Genomic DNA, 27,940 nt, shown 5'->3' with positions numbered 1-27,940 from the left:
TGTGTATGTAATCGCAAAATTCTACTTGAAAATAATGTTGAATTATTATAAAAAAAAGTGTCAGATATGGCGAGAAATGATTCCTTATAGCGAACAAAGAAGATTACGGTGAATAATAGTCGGTAACGATTCCAAAATAGCCTTAGAACAGAGCTATTGGAGCTATGTAGGGACGGATAGGAATGGTCAGCGGACAGGGTCCGATCAGAGACCGTTCCTAAAAGAACTACATAGGAAACGTGAAGTTGGTACGTTATCCGGGATTCGCGAATAACGAATAAAGTGCTGGCTCGGGATTGCCTTTTAATATAGTCAGTTCAGCACAAATTCGCCGTATTCAAGTAAAAGAAGTGTTTTATTATCACGTAAGATGACCAAAGGTCATTGGATTTCAGGCACTTTTGTACCTCCCCACACCCTGGACTGTTTACACCATTAAAGATACATTATGTAAGATTTAGATAAAGAGCTAACTATTCTTGCTATAATAGTTGGAAAATAGATCAGGTAAAATGAATAATTTGAAAATTTCATTCAAATTACCCTATTGCGAGCGAAGATATTAGCTTTTGAAGGTTTGACACGACGTGTGCAATAATTTCAACTACGGTACTGGTTGTTCGAAGCTATGTCTCGCTCCATCATTTTTAGCTTATATCAAAATATGGCTGCAGTATTCTAATCTATTTAATATCAGAGAAATCCGATGCCATCGAGAGTTGATTATGGCCTGGATAAGTTAATTGTAATGTCTAATTAATAATTCAAAAACATGTGAGACCTAAAGAAAGACCTGCAATAGACAGATTTATCTCTTTCATAATGTATGTTTAAGTTAAACAGAATAACGTGGCAATGATTAAAAAGTCCTTTGTAGCGAAAATTATCAATCTCGAAATCGTAGTATTCAATCGTGTGATATTGTTAAAGTTGTTTGTATTTTGTCGAACTTTTATTTCTAATCTCTTGTTTTTTTTCTCACGCTTTATTCTGTACGAGAATAGGAAATCGTCTTTAAATATGCACATACACACGTTTCCAGGAATTTTTGCAGGAGGGGGTTTGCCAGGTTCCTGAGACAATGTATCTCACCCCCCCCCCCCCCTCCCGCATGGTCTCTACCGTCATTTTGGCGTATTTACACACTGAGCTTTTTAAACAGAGAAATTCAACACCTCGTTTGACGTCAATTTTTATTATGAATTAATACCGTGACATTGTGATTCAATTTCATGGATGCAAAGTATTGCAAAGCATTAATTGTGATATCACATAATGTCTATATCATTATCTCGTGCTTTGAGTGCCCATCCTGTCCCACATCTGACGATAAAGGACAAAGCACCCCCCCCCCCCTCTGGATCCGCCCCTGAAGCAGTCACGATTTTTTTTAAAACAATATTTTATGTAGTTAAACTACCGGTATCAAGTTAGGCATCAAAGTACCGGTATCAAGTTAGGCATCAAAGTACCGGTACCCAGTCAGGCATCAAACTACCGGTAACAAGTTAGGCATCAATATATTATTCGATTAATACAGTTGTACAGTTTGTGATTATTATATGAATAATACATAAACACAATGCATCCTTTACAAAATAAATTTAACTAGATCCAATACCTATTAAAGTATTAAATCAGCTAAATTTCGATTTGAAGACTTTTGTAAAATCCAAATGCTATCGAACAAGGTCTCCGAAAATGAAGGATAACATCTGGGGCTAACACCACCTTATGTAATTTTTGGTCTATTTTTAAAATGGAGAAAACGAGAACTATTCATGTTCGGAAAAAAATCAGAAGGCCTCGGTAATTTTGAAGGCATCGATGTGTTCCTTATTCCTACCAGGTTTCAATATCATGCCTCAGATAGTGACGAAGATACGCCACCTTGAATGTCGAAAAAAATGAAGAAAACTTTCGCAAATCTTTGCTATTAAATCTAATCGATCGAACTTTCAAATTTCGAAAAACCCTCAGTCAGAGTCCGTATGAGATTCGTCCAAAGAATCCAAAAATAAAAAAACCAAAGACAATCCGTTGAGAAATAGCCGAGATGTGGGCAATCTGAGATCATTTTTGTCCCATCCGTAAAACAGTTTCCAATCTATATTTAATAAATAGATCCATGGAGGCCAACCACATCTACGTTGACAGAATGTTTGCACCATGTATAGTTTTGGCTGCACCCCCCCCCCCCCCAATAAAAAACCAACAAAAAAACCCAAAAAAACAAACCAAAACACTTACAGAAACAATACGTGTTTCGACTGAAGGTCCGTCATTAAGTAATTAAAAGTTAGACAGTACGTGAGTAAAATGATACAACCCGTTTAATTAATCACCCATTTTGTTTTATCTCCCTAACTTGAATAAACGCCAAATTTCATCCGTTTCTCAAATTTCAAAATATTGTTGTGATGTTGGAGCTAGGACGAGCGAGAGTCTTTATACATGCTGTATTGATTTAATAGTTCTGTGCCAATAATACCAGTAACGCTGTAATGTCCGTGGCCTATCTATCGCGAGCAGTGAGCTGTATTGACGTTAACAGTGAATGAATGAATGAATGAAAATCGGCCACATGCTTTGTCTCAGCACTGTGTTAACCTTACAGTTATTGAATTACAGATCCTGTGTATATATGCAGTTAATATCCGTGGAGGTAGGAAATGTTGGATATCATTTTTATTTATTGTGAGTTTTGTACAATCGTTGTGTAAATCAGGAGTACCAAGGTACGAACGTATTGCTCTGTTATTGAGAAATCTAGGTTAGCTAATTCTATTTTCAAGTAAAAAGGCTGTTAGTTATTTGCCAATGTCTTATCGCCAGGAGATTAAAATTAAAGTACACCTTTGATTTCTGTTCCGAAATGGGGTTTAATGTCCTACTGTTCTGCTCCGAACTGGGATTATGAAGACGGGCATACGCCATACAGTGTGCTATGAGGGTAATTTTGCCCGGACAGCGGCACTATGGCCTACTTTTAGATGGAATTCCAACTGCCAAGGGATCTTTTAAGTGCACGCTAATGTGTACACGGGACCTCGGTTTTTCGTCACATCCGAACGACTAGACAGCTGTCCTTGTCATTTTCTCCGTCCTGCATCACTGACAAGGAGAAACCAAGCCGGAAAATCTTGATCTTTGTTCAGACCAGGAGTCCAAGTCTCAAGAAATTGATTAAATAAACGCCTACCATTCTTATCAATATGAGATTGTCAATAATTCGTTTCGTTTTAATTTGTTTTTATTATTATATTAACAATATTTTTATTCAGTTGAGAGTTGATTATGTCTAGTTAATAATTTAGATAACATTTTAGGCCTAAAGAAAGACCTGCAATAGGCAGGACATGGATTAAGTGAGAGGGGCGCAATGACGAACTTTACGTCATGGTTTTGAGTTGTTGCGCTCCTTGCAAATGGCAAAATATCACGCGGTTTCAATGCGGTTTTCAACATTATAATAATAATTATAATGCTCAACCTGTGTAACACATTACCGTGAGTCACATATACTACAAATGGACTCTAGCATCTTCCACACAGCTCAATATTACCCGGTGGCACTGGGAGGGACCTCCCCACCCCCACCCTCTTCCCCGCACACACATATAAATATCGTTTTCTATGTAAAATCATGGGCCGTCACGCCCCTGTACGGAAGGGCATTGCTGTCAATATTAAATGCACTGCTCAAATGTATTTACCAGTGATTAAACGTAAACAGTAAAATGTAATAAGTCATGGTTAAAAAGTAATTGTACAAAGTCCTATAACCGATAATGATAATGTCAAAATGCCTCGAATGATAATGTCAAATGTATTAATTCGAATGTAATGTGGAGAACATCATTCGATACATTTAACATTTCTGATTTGTGATATCCCATTTCCGCCTTGTGACATCCCATTTGTCTTTTACGCTTTCTATATATGATATTTCCCATAGCAGCCTTAACTATTATCACCTTTCTCATAGCAGTAACCATGGTTTCCCCCTTGTCAGTGGTGCAGAATGGAGAACCTGACAAGAACAGTTGTCTAGTCGCTCGGATGGGACGAAAAACAGAGGCCCCGTGCATACATAATTGGCACGCACGTAAAAGATCCCTTGGCAGTTGGCTTTCGATATAAGAGTAGACCATAGTGCCGTTCCCCGAGCAAAATTTCCCTCATAGCACGCTGTATCGCGTATGCGCATCTTCATTTTCCCAGTCAGAGCAGAACAGTAGGACGTTAAACCCCATTTCATTTCCTTTCATAGCAGTAAATGAAATGGGGTTTAACGTCCTACTGTTCTGCTCCTGTACTGGACTAATGAAGACGAGTATACGCCATACAGTATGCTATGAGGCAAATTTTGCTCGGGGAGCGGTACTATGGGCTACTCTTATATCGAATTCAAACTGCCAATGTATACACGGGACCTCAGTAACTTTAATATGCAGGATTAGAGTAGAAACCATTAAAAGTAGGGATGATACCTCGCATTTATTACCTACGTTTCACCTCTGTATACACTGACCTGTGGAGTCATTTACTTAAAGATACATTATGTAAGATTTAGATAAAGAGCTGACTGTTCTTGCTATAATAGTTCCAAAAAACTTAAATGTATATTGAAAATTTCATTCAAATTACTTTCTTCTCAGCGACGTTATTATTACTGTTTGGTGTTTTGACATAGATTGTGTATTAATATTATAGTAGCGAAACGTTACTTGTTAATCGAGACCCAGCCTCGCTTGTCCATTTTCAAATTAAATCATTAATTAATCACTATTAATCCGTATACATCTACTTGTTAATCGAGACTCAGCCTCACTTGTCCATTTTCAAATTAAATCGTTAATTAATGACTATTAATCCGTATACATCTGCGCCACATCCGATGGTCTCGAAAGTTGATTATAGGCTTGCCATGTCGAATAATAATTTATATAACACATCTTTAACGAAAACAAAACCGCCAGCAACACCGACTTGAAGCGGTGTTTCTAATAAAAATAATTAACCATACATTATGTAAGAGCTAAATCTGCCTATTGCAGGTCTTTCTTTAGGCCTGAAATGTTATCTAAATTATTAATTAGAAATTAATTAACCTATCCATACCATAATCAACTCTAGATGGTATCGCTAGCCTGCGATCTTAAGTGGATTATGAGCCGATTTACTGCATAACTTTCCTGCACGATTTAACGATTAAATGGATAATAGAGACTATACTGTTTAACGTACTGACTTTAGTAATGATGATCGAAGCCAGGCGGAAATTTCAAACGCTTAATTAGTTCTCGGTTCATAGTGGATAAATGGGAATGAAATTTTCAGCAAATTGCCTTTACATTATCTAGTTTTTAACTATTATAGTGAGAACTGCCAACTCGTTATCGAATCTCCCATAATGTATCTTTAATAAGAATGTGTAAATTATAATAGGAGCTAAAAGGCTAATATTTGGCACCTAGAAATTGACACAAATGGGTCGCAACGGATATAATAATGTAATATGAATGTATATAAACTGATTTACATTCAATCGTTTCTGTTTTTAATGTAAATTCTAATCAGTTATGTTCGGCGAAATACGCCTGAATTAGTCTCAATCGAATGACAATCTCTAGCGTCTGATTATTCAAGTCTCTCCAGATAAGAATATAGGTCACCGTTTGACATGACTTGTGGAATATGTCTAGTCTCGTTCGTCGAGTCCCTTGTTACAAATGGCACTGGAACGCAGTATGATACACGATTCGTGTACCAATGGTAAAATGTTTATTTTGTCTTAAATATTGAATATCAGAAGCCCATCTTTTCCTCCTAAGATCACAACATCAATGTTGATTTAAATTGGCAAATAATTCTTGTTTTCAATTTCGAAGACTTTGGATGATACTGAGACATAGCCACGGTGGCTAGGTGGTTAAGACGCTGGCTCGCTAGCCTGGAGGTCGGGTGTTCGATCCCTGCATTGGCCGAGAAAGTTCATCCAGATTTTCCGACGTGGTTCCCCCTTGTCAGTGGTGCAGAACGGAGGGTCTGACAAGGACAGCTGTCTAGTCCCTCGGATGATACGGAAAACACAGGTCCTGTGTATACATTGGCATGAACGTAAAAGATCCCTTGACAGTTGGCTTTCGATATAAGAGTAGACCATAGTGCCGCTGCCCGGGCAAAATTTCCTTCATAGCACACTGTATAGCGTATGCCCGTCTTCATTAGCCCAGTATAGGAGCAGAACAGTAGGACGTTAAACCCCATTTCATAGCTATATTAAGTGCAATGCTGAATTTCCACCCATGAGTGTAAATTATTCAAGTGTAATATGCGTGGTTACACATAGTCTAAGCTGTCATATTATTTTTGACAGATAGGAATCCCATATATCAGTAACTTACTCGACGGGATTGGCAGTCAAAAAGGCTTGACAATTCACAGCTGCATAACTACAAAATGATCTGCTTAAAAAAATTATTTCTCAATTATATGATATAAAGTATGATAATGGGATGAAAGAAGTATTGTTAAATAACTGAGTAACGTCAGCGAACTGACAATGCATGGACTGATGTCAAATAACTGAGTAACGTCGCCGAACTGACTAGGCATGGCCTGTCAATTTGTCATAAAGCTGTCTATTTTATTGCTGTTTTTGTTTTTATAGGTTAAAGATGTATTAAGGTATTATGAATCGTGGATATAACAGCGATAAAGACATCGATCAGGGCTGGGCATGGGTTGTGCTGTGTGCTGTTTTTATTTCTATGTTACTATATGGCATGGTACAGTACAGCACTGGAATTATTGTGGCGGCCATGTTGGATGAAATGGATGCAGATTTAATATATGCGTCATGGGTTGGATCAGCTCACATAAGCGTTGGATTTCTTACAGGTATTGATTGTCTGCTTTCCATAAAATTATTACCATGCTATAAGTACTTTTAACTAGTAACGAACATCATTCATGGGGCAGGACATGCAAACTTTTTTGTTTTTTTAAAGAAAAACACCCGATACAGTTAAAATAATTCTTTATACAGACCCGGGGGCCTGAATGGGGGATGATTAACACGCGCCCGCTGTATCATAAGGTCTGTCATTGAGTCAACTGGCGTGGTTTCGATTGCCCGGTTGTACGTGACAAGGAGTAGGGTCGCCTGACCGGGTCCTCCGGTTTCCTCCCACTTCTAATGAACCCCACGCGCAATCGAATTATTGAAATAAAATTGAACCATATGTTAGTCCCGAAATGACCAAGTTTGTGTCGAGTGGCCAGTCTGTTGATAAATGTTTTGCAATAACTGACATGAAATACGCATTTGCCAGTTGTCCAATCTTCAGTGCTGTATGTGGACTATTATGGGGACCAATGCTGATGACCATGAGGACCTATGTTTTCCCTTGAAATTTTGTCATTTGGTTGATATCTTTTCCATAGTAGAAGAATGTTACTGGCACAAGTACCTTTTTTTGATAGTAGAAGAATGTTAAGTTTATTACAGATTTAACGTCCAATACAATAAATATGATATTATGAACAGGAATGATGTTACTAGCACCAGGCCTTTTATATTTTTGGCCCAAGAACTTGTCGCTAACCGCTACTCATATTGTTGTTGTTGTTCTTCTTCTTCTTCTTCCCGATCTTCTCCTTCTTCTACTTCTTCTTCTCCATCTTCTCCTTCTCCATCTTCTCCATCTTCTACTCCATCTTCTTCTTCTCCATCTTCCTCTGCTTCTTCTTCTTCTCCATCTTCTCCTTTCGTCAATTTTGCATCGATTTGGCGAACAACACGAACAGTCCCTGGTCCATAGTACGATAGTGTTCTGTTATGTTTCAGGTCCTGTAGCTGGTGTTATCAATGGTAAACTTGGCTGTCGTTTATCAGGAATCTTGTCAGGATTCGTTATACTGGCAGGTCTCGGGTTGTCATATTTCTCAACATCAGTGTGGTCTTTGATGCTGACATTTGCTCTTATTGGAGGTAAATTTAAACTAATTATTGTCCGTCGTAAACTAGGGATTGGATGGTAGAATGGTTAACGTGTATGCGTTGTATCATAAGGTCTTTCATTGAATTAACCGGCGTGCTTTCGATTCCATGGTTGTACGTGACAAGGAGTAGGGTCGCCTGTCCAACCTCGTGGGTTTTCTCCAGGACCTCCGGTTTCCTCCCACTGCTGAAGATCCTTACGCGCATTCAAATTTTATGCAAAATAAAATTGAACCATATGTTAGTCCCGAAATGACCTAGTTTGTGTCTAGTGGACGTTAAACCTGTGTGTGTGTGTGTGTGTGGGTGTGTGTGTGTGTCTCTGTCTGTCTCTCAACAGTATTTACTTAACATATAATTACATACAATATACAATACATAATAAATTATATGGATTCGGACATAAGTTGTAAAACTTATATTAATCCGTCCATATAATTTCTTGTGTAAATAATGCTTTATAATACCCGGTAGACAACTTTAATCCTCTTATTCGTTTGCTTAATCTTAAACACCAGTATGTAGTAGTTATTGGCACCCTTTCCGAGGTGTATCGGTGAATATCAGGACAGTTTTGGTCGAGGGGCCCAGCCGAGGCGAAGCCGAGGCGGCCCCCGACCAAAACTGTCCTGATATTCACCGATACACCGAGGAAAGGTGCTAATAAGTTACTTACATCACATTTCTATCGAGTATTGTGAACCAACATGTGAAAAATAGTATTTATCATCGAGTCGTTTCAACCGAAAAGTGACAAATACTTTCTGCTCTTTCATTATTTATCCCTTTCTGAGCCTCACGTTACATTTCATGGTAGAATATTGTATAATATAAACACCAGTATATGTTACATACAACACGTTCTTGTATAGTATATGTTACATACAACACGTTCTTGTATAATATAAACAAATATAATAATGTGTGTCATCGAGTGTAGAATATCGGAGTCACGGTGGCTCAGTGAGTAAGACAATGGCTCGGTAACCTGGAGGCCCCGGTGTGGACCGAGAAAACCTGGAGGCCCCGGTGTGGACCGAGAAAGTTCGTCGCTCCCTCTTGTCAGTGGTGCAGGATTGGGGGGGGGGGGTTGGGAGTGCCAAGGGGCAACGTTTAGTCGTTCGGGTCGGACGTGCATTGGCGTACATGTAAAAGAACCCTTGACAGTTGGGATTCGAAATAAGAGTAGGTCGTAGAGCAGATTTTTCCCTCATAGTACATTGCATGGCGTATGCCCTTCGTTATTAGCCCAGTCGGTACAGTCCAGTGCCCTTATTTACGAAAACTTAAACTAAGTTACAATCGAAATTTTAAGAAAAACTGCAATTCGATTGGCATATAATCAATTTGCATATATCCAATGAAGTTGCAGTATCTCTTAAAATTTCGGTTGTAACTTAGTTTCAGTTTTCGTGAATAAGGGCCCAGCTCTTGTCTAATCTTCCATAATGTCCCTTTAATTACATGTATATTGTTATTTGGTCATTTTTTTACTTCATGGTTAAATTGGATTGTTTTCCTTTTCCTTTCTTTTAGGTTTTGGATATGGTCTTGCGTATAATAATTGTTATGTGGCCACTGGACAATACTTTCATCGTTTACGAGCTGTGACAACAGGCTTCATGACATCTGGTATTGCTTTAGGAATATTTATAGGACCGGTCACTATACGTGCTTTGATGGATGAATTTACTTTGCATGGGATGTTTTTAATAATGGGTGCTTTGTGTTTTAATATTACTGCATTATCGATACTAATCCGTCCATCACCTTTTGAAAAATCAAAACAATATAATAATAAAATAAAGGAATTGGAAAAGGATAATAATAAGAGGATGTGTTGTATTCAAAGTGCATGTGTAATGGATTTCTGGAAACTATTGAAAATCAGATCATTCTTATTTTACTCTTTGAGTATATTTTCATTTAGTACTGGGGAATCAATGACCCTGATTCAGTTACCTATATATGCTGAGCAACAGGGTTCCACCAAGATGGAAGCAGCAACATTGTTTACAGCATATGGCAGCGGTTCCATCGTTGGACGTTTGCTCATAGGATTGCTTGCTAACGACAGGAACATCAATAAAGCATTGCTACAGGGTTCTTGTTTGGGAATAACTGGACTCTTAATCTTACTGTTTCCTTCTTATTCAAGTTCTTGGACATCCCAGATGATATTTTCCGGAGCCATAGGAATGTTCACCGGTGGAATTCCTGCTCTGTTTGGTCCGTTAACTGTTGAGTGTGTTGGTTTAGCATTTTTAGCATCAGGATTTGGGTTTCTGTCTATGATGTCCGGTTTAACCTATGCAGTTGTTCCAGCTCTTGCAGGTAAGGATAGCAAATGCTGTACAAAAAACAAAACTGATACAGTAAACGACCATGAACTTCAAGGTTATTTTGTTAATTAACAATTTGTCCAATTTACCTGAGAGGTAAGTTATGCGATAACACCAGGTCTAAAGTCACAGTTTGGCCCTTTTTTTTAGTTTTTAGTTGCAATATAGGAGATCTACCGGAGACCGAATAATGATAAGTAAAAATGAACGACAGATATAACAGGACAGATATAACAAGAAATTGAATGGTTTATATTAATAAGAAATGTTATTTAAGACCATCCTATTGTCTACATAAAGACGAAACAGGTGGAGAAAGTATATGCAATAGGTTCCATGTGAAAACCAAATAGATACGTAGGCTAGCCGTTTCGGTTTCAGCAGAGTCCCAACACACCATGCCAAGACAGGTATACAGAGTCACATCGCGACACCGGTTTCAGCAGAGCTCCAAGAAATGACGCCAAAACGGATAGGGTATATATAGGAACATCTCGATACCGATTTTAAAACCAGGACATTTATACATATCAACATAGAAACATTTTCGAAGATTGCCTTATATATATATACTAGATTCCTTCGACCCACTAGGGCAATTTCGTAAAATGTTATTTAAACTGTTATACAGGGTGCCCCCCCCCCCCAAAAAAAAACCCTAAAAAAACCCCAACAGAACCCATCAAAATTTTATTAAATCCTACAAAGGTCCAGCAAATTTCCGTGTAGGATCATTCCCCAAGGTTTCAGTTATCTTGGTGGCTTTGCATAACTGTCATGTTCTTTTAAAAATATACATTTGAGGCAAACCTGCATACGTCGCGCAAAATTGGCAATTACTCGAACACATTCCTCTTAGGGGATTTCTGAAACTTTGGGAAATGATCGTTCACAGACTGAAGTTTAAGTATAGCAAATTTCTTGAAATATTATGGACCTTTAAATTGTAGGATTTAATAAAATTTTATTGTTAATATTTTGGAAAATCACTAAAAAGGTTCCAAATGATTGTCAAGTCCTTGCTTTGCAGCTATCCTTCCCTCAATGCCTGTATCCACACCCTTGTTATATGTTTCCGCAATATAAAATAATTAAGATTTTTTTGTTTTCCAGGCGCTGTCGTCGAAGCAACAGGCTGTATGTCTTATACATTTTATCTTGGTGGTAAGGTCAATTTCAAATTCTAAGAATAAAAACAAATTAACAGTAATCCCTTACGAGTATTTCACACACTTCCAAATCACATTGGTCTTTTTCATCTTAAAGGATGTATGGCTCTATTCTTTCGAACAATGAATAAGACAAAAATAGGTTAAAAAAATCGTATATTAATGTAATATGAATGTATTTTAAGTGATTTATATTCAGTATAAAAATCGCTGTATATTTAGCTGCACTGCTTACTTGTTAATTACCTTTATTACTATATGTAGGCGCTACTAAATCTAGTTTAGCATAAATACCCTTAAGAGGGAGGGACGGAGAGAGAGAGACCGAGAGAGAGAGAGAGGGAGGGAGAGAGGGGGGTGCAATGGAGTTTGACGTCTACGCGACACAAACTAGGTCATTTCGGGACTAACGTAGGTTTTAATTTTATTTCAATAATTCGCTTGCGCGTTGGGGGTCTTTAGCAGTGGGAGGAATCCGGAAGACCCGGAGAAAACCCATGAGGTTGGACAGGCGACCTTACTCCTTGTCACGTACAACCGCGGAATCGAAACCACGTCAGTTGACTCAATGACAGACCTTATACCCTTTAAACAAGCTTTCATTGCCTATGATTTTTTGTAACAGGTTCTGTGGCAATAGTTGGAAGTTTGTTAGCATTTGTGTCAGGTACACAACTGATACCAATAACAGATGATATCACAGAAATAACAGTTCAACCCGATCCACAAAATAAACATCTAATAACAACAACTGAACCACAGACGATTACCAATGGGGAGTTACGTCCCTTGAATACGACATGCCCTGAATCAGAATAAAAACATGTAACGTGGTTTTCGTATTTCTTTAATTTTCTGAAAGCAGTTGGTAATCAATCACGCAAGCATTTTGCGTCATCGGGTCTGGAATTTTGGGAAACCCTTGAGTTTTGCCACCCTCTTTAAAATGGAAAAACATTACGTGGTCTAGCATAACAGGTGTAAAACATATAACACACTAACACTATTTATGGAATAACAATTACTGGTTTATTAACATGCAACGTTTCGACGATGATACGCTCATCTTGATCAAGCAAATGATCATAAACCAGTAATTGTTATTCCATAAATAGTGTTAGTGTGTAACTGTTCAATTACTTAATGCTACTTAAAGAAGTTAAAACATGCAGAGATGCAGCAAATCGACTCTACAATATAACACAGCCAAATATTGCTCAGAGGGAACCCTACTGGACCAAACGTCTAATACTGTGTTTTGTGCCCCCAGCGTGACATTGCTCAATAGGCCCAATTCTGTCCTATTGAGTCCATTCTAACATGAAGTTAATATTATTCTGGCGATGTTCTCCTTCCAGACGGGGCTCTTAACCTGGGTCTTTCTAGCCTTGTGTCCTCGCCGCTCATCAACCACGGCCTAAAAGGTTGGAATACTTAAGTGTCAATAGAATTGGGTAAAGTACAATGGTCTAAATTCCCCTGACAAGAGATTTATTTCTTTGGCAACAGTCACTCGGCTCTTCCGATAAATAGCGGCGACAGCGTCTGATACAAGTCCAATCTCACACTGATCCGCAGTGAATATTCGCTTGGCCGCTACAATCACTGATAAGGATGACATCGATGCGACTTAATGACTACAAAATATTAACTTTTTTCTTTCGACAAATTAAATTCTGAAACATTTTTTTTTAGTATTAGAAAAATAAATAAAGGTGTTTGAAGTGTATCTTGATAAAAAATATTCCATATTTAGCGTAAATAGGTACGGAAAATAGTACGCGGAGGCGTAAAATGGGAAAAACGATATAATTCTGCCCGTACCAGTTCATATTACTACGTTCGATGTAAACAACGCACGTGTGACCATCAATTTGACGTTTTTTCTGTTTGTTTACTCTGAATTCTTTCAGTAGTACATTTTTTACCGTCTAATCTGATTGACCTGCTCGTGTTTGTTTTAAAACAACAAAAACAAGCCACAGAAGTAATCTTTTTTGGCGTTATCGATGCCATCTTGCTTTGTTGGTAAACATTGTGATGTGACGTCACCCTTAGAACTACAGCGATCTGACCTTTTAAAGGTCAGTCATCTTGGACAGAGATAAAAGACGGATGTCGCATTAGGTCTGTAAAACAGATTGGTCCAATCTATGGCTCCATTTAATAGTTATGATTGTTGTTCACAAGGCAGAACATGCTTACTTGTTTCGAACGTCTCATACCACTTATTATTTGCTTGGGAAGATAACATAGAGAGAGTCGGGCTTGATTTTTACTTTTTCAGACTCAAACGATATCGAAAGTAAAAGTATCCTTGATAATTAAATGTTTATTAATTAACGAAAACACATTCTACGTGTGCCGGAGTATTTATATGAGGTACAGGAGAACTCTGGATCGGAGCATTCTAGCACATATGACGTCATATGTGGATTGTGGGTTAGGGTTAGGCCCTGCATATTTCGTCATGGTCTCAAGATGTAAACAGGGCTAGCGCTAACCCTAACCCTAACCCTGGACCAAGCCTAACCCTTACCCTAACCCAAAGACACAATCCACACATGACGTTACATTGCAGGACCGTTTCCGATCTAGCATTTTCCGCAGTTATCTATCTATTATATACTAATATTTGTGACTGTCGTTTGTCTGTCTGTCTGTCTGTTTGTCTGTCTGTTCGGGATTGCCGGCTACACTAGGTCTGCCCCGAGTCTGAAATTTGGGGTATAGGGTTAGCTCGGACCGGGGAGTAACATAGGCCAGGTGGCGTTAGTCTACCACTTCCGGTTTCGGGGTTATGACCCCCGAGCGAAGCCGGGCATTCTTCTAGTAAAACATAAAAGAAAAACTTTGGACGTACATCATTTATTTATCGATCTGCGGGAAAGAGAATTTAACAGGAAAAAAAAGGTTCTGCACCAAGATTCAAGTCCAAAATGGAGAATATTCATGATTAAACAAAAGGAGTTCCCAAACGTCTAGCTTTCCATCCATTATTCAGTGTTCAGCAGCGTCAATAGCCATTTCTCTGGTAACACATCTCTGGTAGCAGTGATTAGCATACTTCCAACATGGTCCCTCACATGTATGATACTGGTCTTCAGTTAGATGTTCACAGTCGTATAGTTTAATACAATGCTGTAATGTGCCTTTACAGGTTTTCTCACATTCGTTGAAATTATCTTGCAGGGTAGCTCTGGTTGTCATAACCACCATCACCATACCAACCAGAAATAATACAACTTTGGAGTTCTGTGAATACAAAACAAAACTTCCAGGTATATTTATGAATGATATCTTAATTTTATATTTAGCTTCAAGAACAACATAAAAAATCTTACTTTCATCTTTGTATCTTGAATAATAACATGTACGATCTTGCTTTATCTTTAAGAATAAAATATAAGATCGAAGAATAACGTATACGATCTTATTTTATCTTGAGTGATAACATATAGATCTTATTTTTATGAAAAACATATAAGATCTTATTTTGTATCTTGAAGAATACCATAGATCTCACGTTTATTTTGAAGAACACCATTGTCACAATTGGTATGTTAATTTGCTATGTATAATTGTGACATGGTTTATTTCTGTGATTTAGGGTACCTAATTAATTTGGTACATGGCTAAAGGGAATATTTATTTCTTTTAAAGACATTTATTAAGGGTTGTACAGGTTTTGGTTAATAAAGTTTAATTATTTTCAATGTATATGCGTTGTTTTTACAGAACGATTGTTGGTATGTCTGAGCAAGTTAGGTAATGAGGGTGTAAAGTAATGAATGTGTCTGGATTGTGATGCATGTGCAGTTGGTGCATAATTCTGATTGGATGTTTGAGTGACTAAAAGTTTCTTGGTGTAGGAATTAGAAAAGTTTGTCAGAGATGTTTAAAATAAGTTACAGGATAGACATGGCTGTTTTCTCTACTTAGATCAGAGAGATTTTAAAGGACCAGACATGACTGTTTTTCAGTATCTACAGTAACACCAATGACTGGCTTTAGATGCTTAGAACCTGGTAATTAAATACGATGTATTTAAATGTGATGAATCCGTTCCTTGATGAAATAACATTTAACCGGTAATGTCTAGGTGATCGATATAAATCATATTTCAACCCAGGGGTAACCTTGTGAATCATATTGTAGTTTAATCTTGGTGAACTTTGTGAATCGTACGCATGTAGTCTTGGTGAAGTACATTTCAATCTTGGTGAAGTTTTAATACAATTAGTGAGTCTAGGTGAATACGAGAAATAGATCTGTGACATGTGAAGGTTTTGTGTTTTCCGAGAATTTGTGTTCGGGTTTAAAATGTTTTAAAAAAACAACTTACGCGATTGGGATGGTGGAATTAAGACGGAGAATTAATCTGAATGCTAACCAGGAGGATTGATTGAATTAAAGCAACAGAGTATTAAATGCCGGAATGAACTGTAACTTTAAAGCATTTAATTTTGTAAAAACCTCTTAAATTGTATATGTAAATTGATTGTACAATATACATATTTAAAATAAATTAATTAGTTGTGTTGTTTGTTGGAAATTTGGAAAAGGGGGCAAGTAAGTTAAAGAACCTGAGGTCACTTTGTGACAACCATAATATAAGATCTTATTTTTATCTTGAACGATCTCTCGTTTATCTTGAAGAATAACTGATAAGATCTTATTTTATCTTGACGAATAACATATAAGATCTTATTTTTATCTTAAACGGAAATCTAAAAGATCTTACTTTTATCTTTGTATCTTGAAGAATAAAATATAAGATCTCACGTTTATTTTGAGATCTTATTTTTATTTTGAAGAATACTTGTACGATCTCTCGTTTATCTTGGTTGATAACATTTAGATATTTTTTTTAATTTTGAAGAATAACATATAAGATCTTATTTTATTCTTAAACGGAAATCTAAAAGATCTTACTTTTATCTTTGTATCATAAAGAATAACATATCACGACAGGCCCGGGACTGTATAGTAGGGGTTTGGTGACCCATGATTTTGCAACAAGATCCCGTCCGGGCCCCCCAAAAACAATATTTAAATGTATGTTCGGGCAAGGCGGAGGGTCCCCCTCAGTGCCGTCGGGTAATATTGGGTTGTCCATTTGTAGCATAATCTAACCCACGGTATATGTTTGATACTGGTTAAGCATTATGATTATAATGTTGAAAGCCGCATTGAAACCGCGTGATTTTTGCCATTTGCAAGGGGGCGCAAAAACTAAAGGGGGCGCAAAAACTCAAAACCCTGACCCAAAGCACGTCTTACGGCCGGCTGCCATTTACTTGATCTGATATAGACTTTTGTTGTTCGAAATGTCCTGTCCGTGGGTTTGTCTTGTTCACTTACTATATTACACCATCTTAATTTTTTCTCTTTTTAACTTGAATAATAACATAGAGGTCTAATACTCACCATTCTGTTAAGTGTAGATATCAATCAATGTTCACTGAAAGTACAGCTGATGATTGAAATAAACATCATCATGGGTGTTTATATAGGCACATCTATAATAATTATAGTTGTAGTAATTTCCGCCATCCTAATTACTTCGGATATCGTTTTATTTAATACTCCATTATTACCATTAATTCGACAATAAATTTGAAAATGATGAAATTTCTACATAAAACATATTATTATAATAACTAACAGCTCTATATGTGGTAAATTATATACCAACCTTTTAAAATGTTAACGGAATTTTGTATAATTCTGGTTTTAATCAATTTTCATAGACCTAAAAGCAAACATTTTACATTGTGACAATCAACATATCCCGAGGTATTCTCCTTAGTCCATATTTTAAATACACTGAACTTGTGTAGGCATAAATATGTTTGTTTTGTTAAAGATACAGTAGTTAAAAGTTTATTAAAGAGTTGGTCATTCTTGCTATATTAATTCAAAAATAGATGATAAAAAAAGAAAGTATTGAAAATTTCATTCAAATTACCACATTCTCAGCCAAGTGATCATTGTTTGTAGTTTTGACAAGATGTGTGCATTGTGGTAACCAGCGCACTGGACTTAGCCTCGCTTTCCCATTTTTAAATTAAATTTTTAAATGGCGAACCGTTTTAATCTAGTTAAAATCTCGAGTATCCGATGCCATCGAGAGTCGATTATGGTCTTGTTTTGTTAAAAAAATGTCTAATTAATAGTTTATATAACATTTCAGGCCTAAACAAAGACCAGCTATAGACAGATTTAGCTCTTGCATAATGTATGTTTAATTTATTGATTATTATTAGTATCTGATATGTATATTTATTGACTTTGTTTCACTGACCACCCACGACAGTTATATTGTATTAGAGGGGACGCTTTTGTAAGTTTTAGTAACTTTTGTCCGATCCGTTTACTTTAAAGTAATAAAATATGTTTAAATATTGTTACAATCAAAATATCATTATTTGCATGTACATGTATAAATATAATATGTCGCGACACTTGCAGTTTTATAGAAGTCCTACCTACCATGCTGACGAATGTAAATATATAATAAAGCGATATTACGTTGAATATCATCCAAACTTTCAGACTACGGTGAATTAAATTTTGGTAAAGTTGCGGGGGGGTGGGGGGAGCTTTAGCACAAGGAAACCGAAGGACCCGGAGGAAAGCCACGAGGTTGGGCAGACAACCCTACTCCTTGTCACGTACAACTGGGAATCGAAACCACGCCAGTTAACTCAATGCCAGACCTTATGTTGTGGGGTAAATTTGGTATTAGAGGAAGTACATTATCAATTCGAGGGCTTAAATTCTATTTCACCTTGACAACTCATATTTTGCGCCTTCCGTGCCCATTGTAAAGCTAAATACGAAACCAAATACTATTCCGGACACCTGTTACCACTGTTTGTCGTGTAGTTTGTACACAGTGAACAGTCCATTTGCTGATTACACTATTTTGCCTATACCGCTTTTTTAGGACTTCGAATTTTGTCTAATGGTTTGGATTGTTCGTACTTGGTTTTATTTTATTATCTGTAGTGAAACAATTTTGTGGGATCGACCCCATCCCCTTTAACCAATTTCTTATACAACATAGCATATTTTTCCAATATGATCAAAATTACTCATATTATGGACATTCAGTGAAACAAAAAACTTCTTAGTATGTTTAATATAGCTAGTATGAATAATTACAGGACAATAGGTTTATTATTCATGGTCGAAGGCAATCAATTAAAACACAGATCCTATTTCGTTTCGTTTTTTATAGTTCAAAATTTCGTTTGATTGTCTTTACTGCACTAGGATCTGGAAGAGTTGTTATATTACCGACGTTCTGGTTGAAGTGAGGGATTAGACAATGAAACGGTCTGTTACGGCGAGTTCTTGGCGTTTGATGCATGGAACTGTGGGTAAACCACTAGAAACGTTAACACTGATTGATTAATCAATATCTGACGTCATGGGGTTAAAGCCGCTGGTACAACCTCTGACGTGACCTATGGCTATAACTTGTCAGATCTTCATGTAGTGTAGGCCATCGAAAGTATAAAAAATACCGAAACGAAATATGGATCTGAATTTTAATTAGATTGGAAGGCAATTTTATAAAGTAGTTTTGGGTGGAGGTACAGATTGTGGTGCAATGTCTATTTTCTGTCTTGTCCGCAGGTTTATCTTGTAGATTTTTGTTTTGCGTGTAGTGCGGTCCTCCTGCACTTACTATTATAGGCGATTCCTTGGTTCCAAAGCTGGGCCCTTTTTATTGTCCCCCGCCTTTCGAAGAAAGCAGGGGACTATTAAAATGGGTTCGTCTGTCTGTCTGTCTGTCCGTCCGTCCGTCTGTCTGTCCGTCACACTTTTTGGGACACAATAACTCTCCTTTTAATTGACCTAGAATGTTCAAACTTGGTGTAGGTGTTTATTAGGTCGATGCGTTGATTGAGTTCGAAGTTGAGCATTTTCGGCTTAGGGTAAGCAGAGATAAGCAATTTGATTGGTTGATGCTTTGGGACACGATAACTTTAGTTCTAATTAAGTGAGAGAGATGAAACTTGGTGTATAGTTTCATTACATCAATACCTTGACTAAGTTCGATGATGAGCATTTTCTGCTCAGGGTAAGCAGAGCCATAAGCAATTTGATTGGCCGAGACTTTGGAACACAATAACTCTCCTTCTAATTGCGCTAGAATGTTCAAACTTGGTGTAGGTGTTTATTAGGTCAATGCCTTGAAGGAGTGTGAAGATAAGCATTTTCTGCTTAGGATAAGCAAAGATAAGCAATTTGATTGGTTGATGCTTTGGGACACGATAACTTTAGTTCCAATTAAGTGAGAGTGATGAAACTTGGTGTATAGTTTCATTACATCAATACCTTGACTAAGTTCGATGATGAGCATTTTTTGCTCGGGGTAAGCAGAGCGATAAGCAATTTGATTGGCCGAGACTTTGGAACACAATAACCCTTCTTCTAATTGAGCTAGAATGTTCAAACTTGGTGTAGGTGTTTATTAGGTCAATGCCTTGATGGAGTGTGAAGATAAGCATTTTCTGCTTAGGGTAAGCAAAGATAAGCAATTTGATTGATTGATGCTTTGGGACACGATAACTTTAGTTCTAATTAAGTGAGAGTGATGAAACTTGTTGTATAGTTTCATTACATCAATACCTTGACTAAGTTCGATGATGAGAATTTTCTGCTTAGACTAACGAGCAATAAGCATTTTGATTGGTCAAACTCTTCTTCTAATTGAGGTAGAATGTTTAAACTGGATGTAGATGTTCGTCTTGACTGAGTTCAACAACTCTTCCTTCTTCTAATTGAGGTAGAATGTTTAAACTTGATGTAGATGTTCGTCTTGACTGAGTTCAATGATTAACATATCGAGCTAAAGCTAAGCAGAGATAAGCAATTTCCTGCTTTGGGACAAGATAACTTTGATTCTATCTAATAGAGAGTGATGAAACTTAGTGTATAGTTGATAATCAGTTTGATTGCTTGATACTTTGGAAAAAAAATAGATGTGCGATTAATTAATATGTGTCATCTATTTATTTGGGGATTTCGGCGGGGGACATCAGTCTCACTGTTGGCTTGTTTTTCTGAACTCTGACTGTGGTTTAGTTTGTACTGATCCCCCACCTTCATAGCACACTGTATGGCGTATGTCCGTCTTCATTAGCCCAGTCGGAGCAAAACAGTAGGACGTTAAAACCCATTTCATTTTATTTCATTTCATTTGTACTAAAGACGTTATTTTCTGGGAGTTCAGTGTGTAATTGGATGTGCACAACGTTAGCAACACCGTATTTGGGACGCCAAACCAGGATGTTACTTTGTTTACTATTGGCTTTTAACATTGTGCAGATTTATAATGGCTTTATCCTTCTCCAGATTAAAGGATTTAATCGTATTAAACATTCCTCTATTTCTTAGTTTTATATCATCTAAATGCATGTCCGTGTGGTTTATGATATCACTCTGCACTTGCGATTGGTTCATTGGGATGTTTAAATACATGTTTTATAAAGAACCGTGAACATTTATCTACAAATGTCAGAATGAGTCACTTGTTTGCTGTTATAATATTAGGTAAGAGCGGAATTTATTATATTTGATTAAATCAGATGTTTGTAATATAGTAAATGTATCCGACGACTAAAAGTATAATCATATTTAAATGCTGTGCATACATAGTTTTTATTCATTAAACTTTCAAAGATCTGGCCGCGATTTCACAAAGCATTCCCAGACTGAAGTTAAGAATTTACTCAAAATAAATAGCCCTTTGTAAAGCTTTTGTTGTTTTAATGTATGGAATACATCAATAAGAAACTATGTGTCTATGGGCCCATGGATATCAAAGTTCAAAATTGAAATGGGCAATTATGAATGAATTTTGAAGCTTATATAAGTATGTACAAAAGTTTTCGCTTTATCGCAATCTGCTAGTGAATCATCTAGGTATGACTAGTGTTGGAAAGGAGTTGGGGGTGGGGTGGGGGTGTCAGGATACTTTTATTATGACCTGATGGGGATGTCTATTTATTTCTGTTTATCAATCTCGGGTTAATGTTATTAGAGTTAAGCCACTTTTTGTTGAAACCTCTTCACACTGTCCGAAAATTGTTTTTTTTAAATTTCGTCTAAAGCATTTAGATTTTGAGATGTCGAACCCGTATGATATTTAGCGTTGAGCGCCCTTCTTTTACAGAGTTATGCCCCCTTTTCCGAATAGCCTGTGAACGTGATAGAGGCTACAGTCTTTTTTTTTCGAGACAAAGTTGCTGTGTTCGCGCTTTCCACGCTCTGTGTGGCTATCTTTGTATGTTTATAACCAGGCCCATCGGAATGAAATTCATATTGGGGGGAAGGGGTTGTCAATGTATGGAAGTCAACATGGAGGATATCTCTTCGGTTCCGACGGCTCTGATAACTGCGACTTCGCAAAACGAATAGTTTCCGTTCATTGCATTTTATCTTTTCCACCCAATAGACTATATCGGACTTCTTTTCTTGATACGCCTATATAGCTTATGAAGAAGCACATGCAGGCCTGGAAATAAGACCTGACATTTTCAACTTAGTGCCGGGCATGTATTAATAATATCAATAAAAAGAACAAATCAGTGCCGGACAAAATGACAGGCACCATAGGTTTTGTGCCTGACAAAGCCTGAATCTGTGCCTGACATTGTCTGTGACAGGTGCCTTATTTCCAGGCTTATAACATATGCGTGATGATTCCCGCTATTGGATTAGAGGTTATAGATAGCCTGCGATATGTTTGACCTTGAACTCTCAGATCTGTATTACCTCTTGTATAAAAAAAAAATAATTGATATTTCATCTTTTTTAGCCATCTGCTTTGATCCAGCGAATGGTGCTCCTAGCCCCACAAAACATTACGTAGAAACATGTTTTGATTGTAGCCCAAGAGACTGTCATTCGGTAAGAGGGACGGATTTATGTCAACACGAATGGGTACGTAACTCCTGTCCCGTGTCTTGTGGCGAGTGTGGAAAATGGATCTCGGAAAAAAAGCAACCAATCTGCCACGTTGATGAGAGTGTCTGTAAATCTATAGTTCACAATGACTGCCACCACCAACTTATAAAGAAGAAATGCAGTTCCAAATGTACCACAACACCCGCTCCAAAACCACCGATTCCGACAGCACATAAGCTACCAATAAACAGTAAGATTTTCCTTTTCTTGAAGAAGGCATATTTGTATCTCATTAGTGATACTTAGTTATAGAAATGAAATGAAATGGGGTTTAACGACCTGCATCACTGACAAGGGGGAACCACGTCGGAAAATCTAGATAAATTTTCTCGGCCAATGCAGGGATCGAACAGGCTAGTGAGCCAGCGTCTTACTCAGTTAGCCACCATGCCCCCCCCCCCCTTAGTTATAGAGCCTAACATTTTTTGTAGTGTATTTATTTGCGCGGTATTGTGAAGAAGCTCAATTTTATTAAAATACAGATCTATATTTCGTTTCGTTTTTTCGTACATTCGGTGGCCTACACTTCATGAAGATCTGACCGGTTGTAGTGATAGGTCGCGCCAGGGGGACATACGTGCAGCTTTTGACCCTATGACGTCAGACATTGATTAATCAAACAGTGTTGTCGTTTCTACATATTCAATAGAGGGCTTGACCTCGTCTTAACTACGTAATCTTATGTAGATGTTGTAAAACTCGCGGACGTTGCTTCAGGAACATGACGTTTCTAGTGGTTTATAACCCACAGTTCCGTGCATCGCACGCCAAGAACTCGCCGTAACAAACCTTTCATTGGCTTATCCCTCACTTCAACGAGAACTCCAGTTATATAACAACTCTACCAGATCCTAGTCTAGTAAAGACAAGTAAAACGAAATTTTAAACTATAAAAAACGAAACGAAATAAGATCTTTGTTTTAATCAGATTGGAAAAAACTACACAAGTATACGTAACAGGCATATTAATGAGAATTTGCGGGGGATCACGGTGGCTAAGTGTTCGATCCCTGTATTGGCCGCGAAAGTTCATCCAGATGTTCCGGCGTGTTTGTGCAGAACAGGGGGCCTGACAAGAACAGCTGTCTAGTCGCTCGGATGGTATGAAAAAACGAGTTCCCGTGTACACACTGGCATGCACGTAAAAGATCCTTTGACAGTTGGAATTCGATTTAAGAGTAGGCCGTAGCGTCGCTGTCCAGGCAGAATTTCCCTCAAAGCACACTGTATGGCGTATGTCCGTCTTCATTAGCCCAATCAGAGCAGAACAATTAAACGGTAAACACCGTTTCATTTGTAATGAAAGGGAGGTAATTATATATAGAACGCTTTCAATCATGTTTATAGCATATTAAAAATGAAATTCCTTTAGAAAGATGTTTACATCTCGTGACCTATGACGAAAACTTTAGCTGGCCTTATCATTTAGCACCAACCTTCTGTATACGAACCCCGACACAAATGACACCTATGCATATTTGATTAGCATGTTGCAATCTGATTGGTTGACATCAACTAAACATCTACCGTATGGATATATCTTCATACTAATAGTTAGTGCAGGAGGGGGGGTTGGGATGGCCTAGTGGTCTAGAGTGCCGCGCTTCGACCTCTAGCTGGCCCGTCACTTGCGGTTATGGTTTCGATCCCTGGTGTGAGCGTATGTGGCTTGGAGATAGGGGCGCTTTCTTAACCTCGTGGGTTTACTCCGGGTACTCCGATTGGCTCCCACAGGAAAGACGCGTGCGCTAAGATAAAAAAAAAAAATGAAAAATAAGAATTGTCTGCGATATCACGATATCACCTTCGGTGGAAGCGGACTTTAAACAATAAGAACAACAACAAGTGCAGGAGAACCACACCACACTACACACAAAACAAAAATCTACAAGATAAACCAGCGGACAAAACAGAAAATAGACATTGCAAAAAAAAAATAAATATCAAATCAAGTGAATGGATCCGGGGGCCAGCTGTAAGTGTCCACAGCGCTGTGTAGTCCCGGGCCTGTAATGGCACGGACTTCACTCAAAACGATGTACAAAAATGTCGTAACAGAATAACAAGACTCTAACCGGAGTACCGACATCAATGCCATCTGTGAATATTTAATTGTCCTGTTTTAATCCTGTTCCAATCCTATTCACTTATAAAACGGCAAACCATATTTTTTATTTATTTTTCAGGAACTTGTCATGTGTGTGAATATCCATTTTGTGATCTGGATTTTGAAGCTGTAGAAACATGTGTGGAGTGGAAGCCATATTGTATGAATTACGTCAAAATTGATGAAGGTGGAAATAAATCCATCCAAAAAAGGTCTCTAATTACTTCAAGCTTTGTTTTCAGCCTATTTAGTTCTTTCCAATTCTTGCAATATCGATAGCCCCGATTTATTAATACAATTTCAATATGGCCATAAAACCATGTCGTCCCCGACAAAATTGATTCCGACAACCATTCACAGAAGCCGCCAAACATGTTTACGACTAATCGGATGGTTTGATGGCCGAATGGTTAGCGCAAGCGCGTTGTATCATAAGGTCTGTCATTGAATCAACTGACGTGGTTTCGATTCTCCAGAATATCGTCGCCTGTCCATCCTCGTGGATTTTCTCCGAGTCCTCCGGTTTCCCCCCACTGCTAAAGACACTCCGGCGCGCTAGTGAATTATTGAAATATAATTGAACCATATGTTAGTCCCGGGATGACCTAGTTTGTGTCGAGTGGACATTAACCCCCCGGTGTTGGCCGAGAAAGATTCTCGGGGATATTCCTTATCATTGGTGCAGGACGTGTGTCTAGTGTGGCAAGTCGGGATTCCTCAGCAACTTCAGTGCATCCCACCGTACTGTCGGAGTCACACAACCATATATTTCACAAATCTAAACATACATTATCCAAAAGCTAAATCTGCCTATTGCAGGTCTTTGTTTGGGCCTGAAATGTTATTAATTAGACATTTATTAACATGAAAAGACCTTAATCAACTCTCGATGTCATCTTATGTGCCGATTTGTCACTGGATTTGAATCCGATTTGCTGTTCAACGCTCTTTGATGATTTAATCCAGAAATGAATCATCGAGACTATGCTTTTTATCGTACCGACTTTAGTAATGATAATCGAGGCTAGGCTAAAACCGCTAATATCTCGGTTCAAAATGAAGCAATTGAACTGAAATTTTCAGCAAATTCCCTTTACATTATCTAGTTTTTAACTATTATAATGCGAACTGCCAGCTCTTTATCTAATCTTCCATAATGTATCTTTAATCAAATTGATTTTACTCTCAAATTAAATTAGGACTTGATGAATAGAGCTTTATTAAAAATTCAAATTAAAACTATTGATTTTAAACAATTTTAGATAATAAATTTTAGAATTATTCTCCTTTGTTACGAAATCTGATATTATCCCTTTGAAAGTATATGAGTTCTTTATCTCATAAATGCTCGGATATATATTTTGTTACCCGGCAACATTTGTTTCCTATAGAATCATTAAGGTATGCGTTAAGCTTATCAAACATCTAGTGTTATATCAAATATACACCATATCATTAAATATTATCTACGAATCGTGAATTGGGTGATGTTCTTTGTTGACTATCGTGTCTCAATGTATATAACATACTGATAACATAATACCGATGATCAAATGTATGCACGGAATAACTTCTTATAAATGAAATGGGGTTTAACGTCCTACTGTTCTGCTCCGAACTGGGCTAATGAAGACGGACCTACGCCATACAGTGTGCTATGAGGGAAATTTTGCCTGGACAGCGGCACTACGGCCTACTCTTACATCTAATTCAAACTGTCAAGGGATCTATTACGAGCAGGGCAGTGTGTACACGGGACCTCGGTTTTCGTCCCATCCGAACGACTAGACAGGCGTTTTGGTCAGGCCCTCCGTCCTGCATCACTGGCAAGTGGAAACCACGCCGGAAAAAGTTCTTATAACCTTATCTAGATACAGAAGACCTGACGTAACATAATCCCTAATTTAATTTAAAAGACAAAATTGGGCTTAACGCCCAACTTTCTGCTCCATCCAGGTTTTTTTAGATGCGCGTCAACGTGTACACGAGGCCTAGTTTTTTCGTCAGGCCCTCCGGATAAAACCCGATGAACTTCCTCGGGCAACACCTAGTTGCAAGCGAAGTACTGAAATAAAATTGAACCATGAGTTAGTTCGGAAATGACCTAGTTTGTGTCAAGTGGACGTTAAACCCCATTTCTCTCTCTCTCTCAACTAATAGATTTTTAGATTACTATATAATATCCACTTCTTTTTGTTTCACAAGAAATTTAATAGCGCTGTTTATTTTGTATTTGGTGCAGTATTTAATAAAGAAATTGACAATGTTGTCCAGAATAACCGGGATGTACATTTTTCAAAATCAGGTCGTTGGAGTTATCCACCTTGCACAAGATGTTTGCACCCTTCCGACGTGGTTTTCCCGTGATAGTGGTGCAGGACGGAGGGCCTGACAGGGACAGCTGTCTAGTCGTTCGGATGGGTCGAAAAAACGAGATCCCGTGTATACATTGGCGTGCACGTAAAAGATCCCTTGGCAGTTGGAATTCGATAAAGAGTGGGCCGTAGTGCCGCTGTCCGGGCCAAAATTTCCCTCATACCACACTGTACGGCGTATGCCCCGTCTCCATTAGCCCAGTTGGCGCAGAACAGTAGGACGTTAAACCCCATTTCATTTCATTTTCAATTCATTTCTTTTCCAGATGTGTAAGTGAAGTTGAGTGTAATTATGAGTGGTTAAATAAAACATCAACCAGACAGGAATGCCAATTCTTTGACAATAATAAAATCTACACAACGGCATTTAGTTGCCAGTTTTGTTGTGAGACAAATAACTGTAACCGTAATACAGTCCCGCATCTGGACACCCTAAAGACAAATAAAACATAGGCCTAATCAATAAGCATAGGCCTAATCAATAAAACATAGGCCTAATCAATAAAACATAGGCCTAATCAATAACACATAGGCCTAACCAATAAATAAAAAATTATCAACATTGGAAACGGTCTTGATTTGTGTTCATTTATTTTTGTTCACCATTTGTCCGTGCAAATACTTTTCAAAAAGTGTGTAAAATATAATCTTTGTAGTTGAAATTAAAAATATCAATTCTTCAGACTTATACACGTATTTATGTTTCTGTTCTGTCAGGCGGGGTCGTACGGCAATATCTATTTGTTAAGGCCAGCTCAATTTTCGTCAAGGTCGTTGAGATTGTAGGTTGGGGTTAGGGTAAGCAATGGGGCTAGGTCCAGGGTTAGGGTTAGGCTTGGAATTAGTGCTAGCCCTGTTTAGATCTCGTGACCTTTGAAAAAAACTGAAGACGGACATAGGCCATACAGTGTGCTATGAGGGATATTTTGCCCGGACAGCGGCGCAACGACCTA

The 27,940-nt window shown here is 37.8% G+C and overlaps 1 protein-coding gene across 2 annotated transcripts; it reads left to right on the top strand.

Annotated features, from left to right (window-relative positions):
• The first annotated feature begins 2,368 nt into the window (after positions 1 to 2,368).
• Positions 2,369 to 27,618, top strand: LOC126808490 (monocarboxylate transporter 2). Of its 2 annotated transcripts, XM_050533238.2 has the most exons (11): positions 2,369 to 2,665; positions 6,677 to 6,906; positions 7,856 to 7,999; positions 9,545 to 10,342; positions 11,464 to 11,514; positions 12,145 to 12,344; positions 14,712 to 14,800; positions 17,716 to 17,760; positions 22,357 to 22,695; positions 24,692 to 24,824; positions 27,254 to 27,618. In XM_050533238.2, exons 2-6 carry the CDS (start codon positions 6,699 to 6,701, stop codon positions 12,336 to 12,338), a joined length of 1,395 nt encoding a protein of 464 aa, XP_050389195.1. In that variant the 5' UTR covers positions 2,369 to 2,665; positions 6,677 to 6,698; the 3' UTR covers positions 12,339 to 12,344; positions 14,712 to 14,800; positions 17,716 to 17,760; positions 22,357 to 22,695; positions 24,692 to 24,824; positions 27,254 to 27,618. The 2 variants fall into 2 exon arrangements, with proteins under 2 accessions (XP_050389195.1, XP_050389194.1); XM_050533237.2 differs by lacking the exon at positions 17,716 to 17,760.
• Positions 27,619 to 27,940: the final 322 nt, after the last annotated feature.

This window comes from Patella vulgata, chromosome 1, assembly GCF_932274485.2.
Source record: "Patella vulgata chromosome 1, xgPatVulg1.2, whole genome shotgun sequence".
In the NCBI taxonomy this organism is placed as follows: Eukaryota; Metazoa; Mollusca; class Gastropoda; family Patellidae; genus Patella; species Patella vulgata.
This window is presented reverse-complemented; position numbering and strand designations above follow the sequence as displayed.